This window comes from Arachis hypogaea, chromosome 18 (assembly GCF_003086295.3).
Source record: "Arachis hypogaea cultivar Tifrunner chromosome 18, arahy.Tifrunner.gnm2.J5K5, whole genome shotgun sequence".
NCBI classification, from domain to species: domain Eukaryota; kingdom Viridiplantae; phylum Streptophyta; class Magnoliopsida; order Fabales; family Fabaceae; genus Arachis; species Arachis hypogaea.
Window position 1 is genome coordinate 112,190,221 of NC_092053.1, and position 10,840 is coordinate 112,201,060.

At 45.4% G+C, this 10,840-nt stretch overlaps 1 protein-coding gene and 1 non-coding gene across 2 annotated transcripts; one reads left to right on the plus strand and one right to left on the minus strand.

Moving 5' to 3' along the window:
• Positions 1–727: 727 nt before the first annotated feature.
• On the minus strand, positions 728–836 carry LOC112774763 (small nucleolar RNA R71). The gene has a single exon (XR_003189225.1). It is a non-coding gene; the product is annotated as a small nucleolar RNA R71 (small nucleolar RNA).
• Positions 837–9,708: 8,872 nt separating this feature from the next.
• On the plus strand, positions 9,709–10,566 carry LOC140181420 (uncharacterized). The gene is made up of 2 exons (XM_072224980.1): positions 9,709–9,953; positions 10,185–10,566. Exons 1-2 carry the CDS (start codon positions 9,709–9,711, stop codon positions 10,564–10,566), a joined length of 627 nt encoding a protein of 208 aa, XP_072081081.1.
• Positions 10,567–10,840: the final 274 nt, after the last annotated feature.

Consider the following 10,840-nt stretch of genomic DNA (forward strand, 5'->3'; position numbering starts at 1 on the left):
AATTAAGTTTGGTGTCCCCTAGTTATTTTTATTTTAAATTTTATGTTTATTTTTTTATAATTTTTGAAATTTTTCGGCTTTAATTATTTAGTTGTTTTATTTTATTTCTTTTACACAGGTTACCTCAATGGGAATTCTCTGCACTCTGACGTAGAGATTCCCATCTTTTCTTATTTTCTGTCTGTTTATGAGCAGGAACAGGGACAAAGAACCTCTTTTAGACTTTGAGCTTGGACCTGAAAGAACTTTTAGGCGGCGTTTACAACAAGCAAGACTGTACAAGGCTGCAGAGTCCACTATGGATCATAATAATGCTGTTAATGCCAAGATGGCAAATCCAGTTGGGAATGAGCAACCCAGAAGAGTGCTTGGCTCTTACACCGCTCCTACTGCAGATCTTTATGGAAAAAGTATTGTGGTGTCGCCTATAACTGCAAACAACTTTGAACTGAAGCCACAGCTAGTTACTCTTGTACAACAAAATTGTCAGTATCATGGACTTCCTCAGGAAGACCCAAATCAGTTTATTTATGATTTTTTGCATATTTGTGACACTGTGAAGACCAATGGAGTGAACCCTGAGGTGTACAAACTCATGCTATTCCTATTTGCTGTGAGGGATAGAGAAAAACTGTGGTTAGATTCTCAACCGAAGGAGAGTCTGGATACTTGGGATAAGGTTGTCACTGGATTTCTGACTAAATTTTTCCCACCTCAAAAGCTGACTAAGTTAAGAGTGGAGGTTCAGACTTTTAAACAGAAAGATGGTGAGACCCTTTATGAAACTTGGGAGAGATTCAAGCTACTGACTAGGCAATGCCCTCCGAACATGTTCTCTAGATGGACTCAGCTGGATATCTTTTATGAGGGCTTATGTGAAATGTCCAAGATGTGTTTGGATAATTCTACAGGTGGTTCTTTGCACATGAAGAAGACACCAGAGGAGACTATTGAGCTTATTGAGTTGGTTGCTAACAACCAATACTTATATTCCTCCAACAGGAATCCTTTGCACTCTGAGACCTCTTAGAAGAGAGGTGTTTTGGAAGTGGAAGCTGTTGATGCCATTCTTGCTCAGAACAAGCTTTTGTCTCAGCAGTTAAATCTGATTACTCAACGGTTGAGTGGAATGCAAGTTTCAACTGTCAACACTCAAAATGCACCCCGAGTAGTCTCTTATGACATGACAGGTAATTTTATACAAAATGAAAATTTTGATTATGCTTAATTTTCTTCTGAACAGGTCAATTACATGGGGAGTGCTCCTAGAAATTCCAATAATGATCCCTATTCTAAGACCTACAATCAGGGGTGGAGAAATCACCCAAATTTTGGGTGGAGAGAGCAATCTCAGAGGCCACAGAATTTTAATAATAATTCTCAGGGTGGTTTTCAACAGAATAATTTTAATAACCACCAGTTTCAGTCATCTCAACAAGAAACTTTTCAGCCCCAGCAGAACAATAATTTGGAAGCAATATTGGCAACTTTTAGACAGAAAACCAGAGCATCCATCAAGAACTTGGAGATTCAGATGGTTCAATTAGCCACAAAAATTAATGAAATTGATCAGAGGACCACTAATAGCCTTTCTGGTAACACAATTCCAAATCCAAGAGAGGAATGCAAGGCTATCACCTTGATAAGTGGACAAGTGTGAAGTACGGAAGCACAAGTTAATGAGGAGCCAGTTGAAAAAGAAGTTCCAGAGGAGAAGAAGGAAGAAGTAGAGCACGTCCCTCCAAAGCGTGCGGACAACCCATTCCCAGAATCTCTTGACACTTATCCTACATTGTCAAAGGCTCCTGAGTACAAGCCTAAAATGCCATATCCTTAGAGAGTTCAAAAGGAGACCAAGGACAAGCAGTTTTTAAAGTTCTTGGAAGTCTTCAGAAAGTTGCAAATTAATATTCCTTTTGCTGAGGTTTTGGAGCAAATGCCTCTCTATGTCAAATTCATGAAGGAGTTGTTGTCAAAGAAGAAGCCTTTAAAGGGAGATGAGACAGTGGTCCTAACTCAGGAATGTAGTGCCATCATTCAGAATAACTTGCCAAGGAAGATGTCGGATCCAGGGAGCTTTCAAATTCCATGCACCATTGGGAGCACAACCTTTGAGAAAGCATTATGTAATCTGGGAGCAAGCATCAATTTAATGCCCCTGTCTGTGATGAAGAAGTTGCAAATCCAAGAGGCACAACCCACAAGGATAGCATTATAGATGGCAGACAAATCTATAAAGCCTACATACGGATTAGTGGAGAATATCTTAGTCAAAGTGGGTAAGTTCTTCCTCCCAGCAGATTTTGTGATTCTTGACACAGGGGAGGATGAGAATGCCTCTATAATTCTAGGAAGACCCTTCCTAGCCACTGAGAGAGCTCTAATTGATGTAGAAGTGGGTGAATTAGTGCTTAGAGTGCATGATGAGCAACTAGTCTTTAACGTCTTCAAATATATACATTCAGCAGGTGAAGAAGAGAGGTGCATGCAGACTGAGCTTATTGATCCAAACCTTCAAGAACCCCCTAATGATGCACAGCAGAAATTGCAGCTCAAACCCCCTTTAGTGACAATCAATAAAATTCCTCCTGACATCAAACCTAAGTTTGGTATCGAGAATGCATCATCCACCAAGGAGGAGGCCCCCAAAAAGAAGAAAGTACCCAGGGGATAGAGAAACAAAAAGTTCCCCACTGAAGGTTTCTCCCCAGGAATGAAAATGGTGTTGACTAGCAATCCAATGTGGATTTATACAGTAAACAGAACCCTTTCTCTGGAGCATATTGAGCTAATTTATGGAGACACAGGAAAGAAGTTCACAGTAAGGGGTGAAGAGCTGAGCCCCTATGATCCTCCTCCTTAGAGGAGCTGACCATCAAGCTAGTGACGGTAAAGAAAAGCTTGTCGGGAGGCAACCCGATAATTTCGTATCCTTTGTTATTTTATTTTATTTTATTTTATTTTTTCATTGCATTGATTATATTATTTGTTTCAAATTTTATTGAGTTTTTACTATTTTCCTTTATTTTACGTGTGTTTTGATCATGTAGAAATTTTTTTGAATAGGAACCGGACACTTAGAAGAATTTTTGAACATTTTGGAAAAGGTCAATTCTGCCAACTCCACGCTGAATTTGGAATTTTCCAAGTTCAACGTGGAGTGTGCGTGCAACTTGGGTGAGTGCTTCTGCCAAGTCCACGCTGAACTTGGAGAATTCCAAGTTCAGCGTGGCATACGACGTAAACAGCGTGTTTGAGAGACAAGATCCATGCTGAATTTGGGAAATTCCAAGTTCAGCGTGGAGAACGACGTAACTGGCGTGTTTTTGGTTGAAGACCCACGCCAAGTTCAGCGTGGAGAACGACGTACTTAGCGTGCAAGGAGCCAAGATCCACGCTGGACTTGGAATATCTCAAGTTCAGCGTGGGATATGAGTATCAATTGGGAGTTGCTTCAGGAAGGTCCACGCTGAATTGGGCTCCTCCCAAGTTCAGCGTGAATAATTCTAAAAAAAAAAGAAAAAACATATATATATATATATATATATATATATATATATATATATATATATATATATATATATATATATATATATATATATATATAAGGTGAGGGGCTGCGCCAAACTTGGTCAGCACCAAGTTCAACGTAGAAAAGGAATACCACACAGAGAGCCTGTGGCGCCGAACTTCATTTTATTCAAGTTCAGCGTGGTACTATAGTCACATGATCCCCTTTCTCTTTCCCCCACCATACCCGTGATCCCCCCTCCCTATTGTATAACATATATATATATATATATACAACATATATATCTATTACTACCCCCCTGTATACAGTGGCGGAGCTTAGTTCAGACAAAGGGGGGCCATGGCCCCCCTAAACATTTTATAAAAAATTTAGTAGTATTTTTTTAAAAGATAAAAAATAGTTTAATTGACTTAAATACTTTACTATGAGTTAAAGTATCTAATAAGTTCAATAAACAACACTCTCTTTATCTTTAAGTTCAAATATAAAAAATTACATCTTTTTTATTTATTTAATTTAATATTATTTTATATTTTACTATTTATTTAATTTAAATTTTTATACGATAAAAAATAATAGAATATTCAATAAGTATTAATATTATTGTATTTGTATAAATTGATAAAAAAAATTCAATAAATATTATAAATTTTAATATTTGTTCTTCTAACTTCTTCTTTACATATTTTACAGGATATATATTCAAATTTTTATATAAAATAATAATGAAAAATCAAAGAATGATACAGTTTTTAAGAGAAAGGCTAATATTTAAAAAGGAGAATATATAACTTTTACAATATCAACACCTGTAGATAGTTCTTCTACTTTAATGAATCACGAAAAAAGTGAGATATAACCTTCAAAAGTTCAAAAAGTTACATCTGATGACTTTAACCTTAACTTTTTGGAACGAGATCTTAAAAAACGGCTTTAAATTTGGCAATATCATAAACCAGAAAGATGAGATTAGACGAGCTTATCTTAAATGGGTCCATATCAAAAAATTTTGACAATTATTTTTTATCTGACCCCCCCAAAATTTTATTTCAAGTTCCGCCACTGCCTGTATATACGTATATATACGTATATATATATATATATATATATATATATATATATATATATATATATATATATATATATATATATATATATATATATATATTGTTACGGACTGACGGTCCAGCCCAAGAAGCCGCCGGGTCGGGGCACCGCTCCACCCAAGCCCAAAGGAGCCCTAACGGATCCCTTCGGGTCGGTTAGCCATAACTGACCCAAAGACCAACCACCTCAACCGCACCACTAGCCGGGTCGGAACCCCCAGGGTCGGTGCCCGAGGTACCGACCCCCTAGTACGGACGACCCGCATGCGTGGAAAGTGACAGCTCAAACTCTCCACCAATGGGCCAAGCCACCACTAGGCCCACCCAACACGCTATATAAGGGGAGAGGACAGCTCTCCCCCCAAGGTACGTCACATCCTTACCTAACTCTGCCACCCTCAGTACGGACTCTGACTTGATCGTCGGAGTGTCTTTGCAGGTGGCCACCCCCTCACTCCGTTCGCTCCCCAACGTTGCCGGTATCTGCTCCGCACTCGCCCAGGATCTCTCTCTCTCCATCACCATTCATCGACAACCCGATTACCCGAGAACCCCAGGTAACGAACATTAGCGCCATCTGTGGGGATCCCGACGCAGACATGGAGCGGTACATCACCTCAGAGGAGCTCCGCGAAGGTGGCAGAGCCCGCTTGAGTAGAGCGAGCTCGACGGCCCGGAACGCCGAGCACCCGAGGCCGTCCGTTCAGCCCAACCAAATGTATACCCAGACCCCCGAGAGGCGCCGTCTTTTCGGTGGGACAGGAGCCGACAGCGCCAGGATCATGCAAGAACTCAGGCACAGGGTTCAGAACTTGGAGCGGGAGCTGGCGGCAAGGGACCAATCCCAGGGAAACGCTGGCCACCCACACAGCGGCGCTAGCCAGTCCCACGCCCGCACCCACTCCCCCTCACATGTACACAACAGCCAAGCAAGAAGCCTAACAAGGCACGAAGAGACACACACACAAGCGACCTCCAGACCCACCCGAAGCAAGTCGGAAGGCCGTTGGGGGTCCCAGAAAGAGGAGGACCGTAAGAGAGAAAACCCCATCATCATAGGGGCAACCCCTTTTCATCCCTCAATCCTCAAGGTCCGGCTCCCGAGGAACTTCGATAAGCCAACGGACATGAGGTATGATGGGACCAAGGATCCCCAGGAACATGTCACGGCTTTCGAAGCAAGAATGAATCTGGAAGGAGTAGGCGATGAAGTCAGATGTCGGGCATTTCCTGTAACACTGGTCGGCCCGGCAATCCGGTGGTTCAACACTCTCCCACAAGGATCTATCACGACTTTCGCAGACATCTCCCAGAAGTTTCTAGCACGGTTCACGACGCGCATAGCAAAGGCGAAACACCCGATCAACCTGTTAGGGGTCACCCAGAAACCCGGTGAACCAACCAGGAAGTTCCTGGACCGGTTTAACGACGAGTGCCTGGAAATCGACAGCCTCACGGACTCGGTCGCTAGCCTATGCCTAACGAACGGCCTATTGAATGAGGACTTTAGGAAACACCTAACAACCAGGCCCGTATGGACCATGCAAAAAATCCAGAGCATAGCCAAGGAGTACATCAATGACAAAGAGGTCAGCCAGGTTGTGGCGGCCAATAAACGGCAGCCACCCAACCCGCCACCTCGGCATGCGCACCAGACTGAAAGGTACAAGGAAACTCCTAGAGACAGCACCCCAAACAAACTACCCAAGCAACCACGAGTAGAGAGGTTCACGAACTACACGCTACTCACGGCGCCTATAGTAGAGGTCTACCAGCAGATTGCAGACAAAGGAATCCTATCCAGACCAAGACTCCTGAAGGAGAGAACGGGAGGCAACAAAAGCCTTTACTGCGATTACCACAAAGGGTTTGGTCACAAGACCCATGACTGCTTTGACCTCAAAGATGCCTTGGAACAAGCCATCAGGGAGGGAAACTAAACGAGTTCTCCCAGCTCATTAGGGAGCCGAGGAGACGGGAAAGAGAACACTCCGAGGAAGACCGAAATCGGGCCGTCAAGCCTAGGCAAGAACCTCCAGGGGACGCCAACAACCCAGCCTTTGTGGTTAACATCGTAATTGGACGAGATAGTCCCCCTAAGTCCAAATCAGCAACAAGGAAAGATTCCCGGGTGCTCTCCATCTCAACAAAGAGCCCCACTGCCAGCAGGAAGCCCCCCACTATATCATTTGGCCCAGAAGACAAATGGTTCAATGACCTTCCCGAGAACCCCCCCCCCCCCATGGTAGTCACAGCAATGATTGGAACGGGACTGGTCAAGCGCATCCTCGTCGACACGGGAGCCGACTCAAATATCCTATTCAGAAACGTCTTCGACGCCATGGGACTCAAGGAATCCAACCTCCAAAAGCACCAACATGGAGTCATGGGACTCGGCGACAATTTTATCAAACCCGACGGGACGATCTCCCTCCCAATCAGCCTAAGAACTGGCAATGCCAGGAGATCGGTTATGGCAGATTTCGTAGTCCTAAGAGACTCCACTGCCTATAACATCATCCTAGGGAGGAAGACCATCAACGAGTTCTCAGCCGTAATATGCACCAAGTTCCTAACAATGAAGTTCATAACGGACAAGGGAACGGTTGGTTCCATAAGGGGAGACCTAGAAATGGCAGTCGCTTACGACAACGCCAGTCTTTCCTTAAGGAGAGAGTCCAAAAAAGCAGCTGGCGTGTTCCTAGCAGACCTGGATGCCCGAATAGAGGACAAACCAAGACCTGAACCAGAGGGAGACATGGAAAAATTTCAGATAGGGAAGTCGGTAGAGCAATTCACCTTCATTAACAGGAATCTTCCCCATGAACTAAAAGGCCCCCTCATGGAAGTCGTAAGGGCAAACAGCGACCTCTTCGTGTGGACCCCATCCGACATGCCGAGGTTGGACCCCGAAGTCATGTCCCACCGACTGGCCATAAAACCCGGAGCCAAACCGGTAGCCCAGCGAAGAAGGAAGATGTCGCAGGAAAGAGCTGAGGAAGTCGCTAAGCAAACAACAGGGCTGCTAGAAGCAGGGTTCATCAAGGAACTCGAGTACTCGACATGGCTGTCCAACGTTGTCTTGGTCAGGAAAGCCAGTGGGAAATGAAGGATGTGCGTAGACTACTCCGACCTGAACAAAGCATGTCCCAAGGACTCTTTTTCCCTCCCCAACATCAACACTTTGGTAGACTCGGCAGCGGGATATCGATTTCTCAACTTCATGGACGCCTATTCCAGATACATCCAAATCCCAATGCACCGACCTGACGAGGACAAAACTGCGTTTATAACCCCAGGGGGCACCTACTGCTACAAAGTAATGCCCTTTGGACTAAAGAACGCAGGGGCCACCTACTAGAGATTGATGAGCAGAGTCTTCCACGACCTCATCGGCAAGACGGTGGAGGTATATGTCGATGATATACTCGTAAAAACGGTAGAACCAGGCCAACTGATAAAAGACCTCCAGGCCGTCTTTGAGGCACTAAGAAAATACAAAATACGACTCAATCCGCTCAAATGCGCATTCGCCATGGAAGCAGGAAAATTCCTAGGATACATGATAACCCAGAGAGGTGTGGAAGCCAACCCGGATAAGTGCAAAGCCGTTCTCAAAATGACAAGTCCTGGGTGCATCAAAGACATACAACGGCTGACCAGGAGGCTCACAGCCCTATCTCAGTTCCTCGGAGCATCTGCGGAAAGAGCCGCCCCGTTCTTTAACCTAATGAAGAGAGGAATCACCTTTGAATGGACCCAGGAGTGCGAAGAGGCATTCGAGCACTTTAAAAGGATACTCTCGGAACCTCCCGTACTCAGCAAACCCGGGAAAGATGAGCCCCTATACCTCTACTTGGCCGTGACCACGCAAGCAATGGCCGCAGTACTAGTCAGAGAGGAAGATAAGACCCAACGGCCAGTATACTTCATCAGCAAAACACTTCAAGGGGCAGAGACGAGATACACAAAGCTGGAGAAGCTAGCCTATGCCCTACTAATCTCATCAAAAAGACTGAAACAATATTTCCAAGGACACACAATCATCCTAAGGACCGACCAAGCCATCCGACAAGTCCTCCAGAAACCCGACCTGGCGGGAAGGATGATGGCATGGGCAGTAGAGCTATCCCAATACGATTTACAGTATGAACCAAGGCAAGCAATCAAAGCCCAAGCCATGGCCGACTTCCTCGTAGAGGTCACAGGGGAAGCACCCGACGTATCGAACACACGGTGGAAGCTCCATGTTGACGGAACATCCAATCAAACGTTCGGAGGAGCTAGAATCATCCTCGAGAACTCGGCTGGCATAGCCTTCGAGCAATCCATCAAGTTTGAATTTCCAGTCTCCAACAACCAAGCCGAGTATGAAGCCTTGATAGGGGGACTGATGCTAGCCAAAGAAGTCGGAGCATCAAGATTGGAAGTCAACAGCGACTCCCAAGTCGTCACTTCCCAAGTAAACGGCAGCTATCAGGCTAGGGACGCGCTGCTACAGAAATACTTGGAAAAAGTAAAAGAACTATGCAAAGGCTTCAAGGAAGTAACAATCCAGCATGTTCCTAGAGAAAGGAACGCCCGAGCCGACCTCCTCTCCAAGCTCGCAAGCACTAAACCCGGCACGGGAAACAGATCTCTAATACAAGGGCTGGCAACAGAACCTGCGATCGTCATGTGCGCAACCCAAGCTCCAAACCCGCCCTCGTGGTTAGACCCGATCTCCCGATATCTAGAGCACGCAGAAACACCTCCCAACCAAAAGGAGGCAGAATTTATCAAAAGGGAGGCCCCCAAGTACACGATCATATAGGGACAGCTGTACAAGCGAGGGCTCCACTAACCACTATTAAAATGCCTGCGTCCTGACCAGACAGACTACGTCCTGAAGGAGGTACACGAGGGGTGTTGTGGTCACCATATCGGGGGAAGATCTCTAGCAAGGAAAATCATCATGGCAGGATACTACTGGCCCACCATGATGTCAGATGCTCAGGAATTCGTAAAGAAGTGTAAAAATTCTAGGAGAATGCCAACTTCCACAAAGCGCCTCCTGAGGAACTCAATCTAATGTTGGCCCCCCGACCTTTCGCCCAGTGGGGAGTCGACCTCCTAGGCCCATTTCCCCCAGGACCCGGGCAGGTGAAGTACTTAATAGTAGCAATAGATTATTTCACCAAGTGGGTAGAAGCAGAACCACTAGCCAGCATATCCGCAGCGAACTGCCAAAAGTTCATGTGGAAACAAGTGGTCACAAGATTCGGGATACCGGAAGCCGTCATATCGGACAACGGGACCCAGTTCACCGACAAGAAGTTCAAAGGATTCTTGGAAGGACTAGGGATCAAGCAAAAGTTCTCCTCAGTCGAACACCCTCAAACCAACGGCCAAGTTGAAGCGGCCAACAAAGTTATCCTAAAGGGGTTGAAAAAACGACTCAATGGGAAAAAGGGCTCATGGGCAGAAGAACTAGCCCCAGTACTATAGTCGTACAGGACCACCCCCCAGTCATCCACCGAAGAAACCCCTTTCCGACTTACGTACAGGGTCGACGCCGTCATCCCAGTCGAGATCGGGGAACCGAGTCCAAGGCTGCTCCTCGGTGGGAGTAGCGAGGTCGTCGAAAAAGACCTAGCCGACGAGACGAGGCAAATGGCGCACCTGGCGGAAGCAGCTATCAAGCAGAGAGTAGCCCTCAGATACAATGGCAAAGTACTGAAAAGAAACCTGGGAGAAGGCGACCTGGTCCTACGACGAAACGACATAGGCCCACCGACACCAGAAGAAGGCAAGCTAGCCACAAACTGGGAAGGACCTTACAGAGTAAAAGAAGTCCTCGGCAAAGGGAGCTACAAGCTAGAAAGGTTGAATGGAAATGAAGTACCGAGAACATGGAACATGGCGAACCTCAGAAGGTTTTACTCGTAAGAAGGGGCGGCCAACGTGACCCCAACCCCCGTTCCCATGTTCCGCTTTTACGATTTCTTTTATGCTTTATGTGAATACCTACCTTTGTTTAAATTTGTTTATGCATTACAAATCCCTTTGTCTAACAGTATGATAAGTTTATCTTTTTCAAGTTCATGCTATCCAAGCCTCAAATAAAATGCAGCGTGAAACGGTCGACCTAACGGTGACCCGGGACTGATCACCTCGGGAACCATAAGGGACCAAAAAACGACCCAAAGAAAAGCAAAAACGA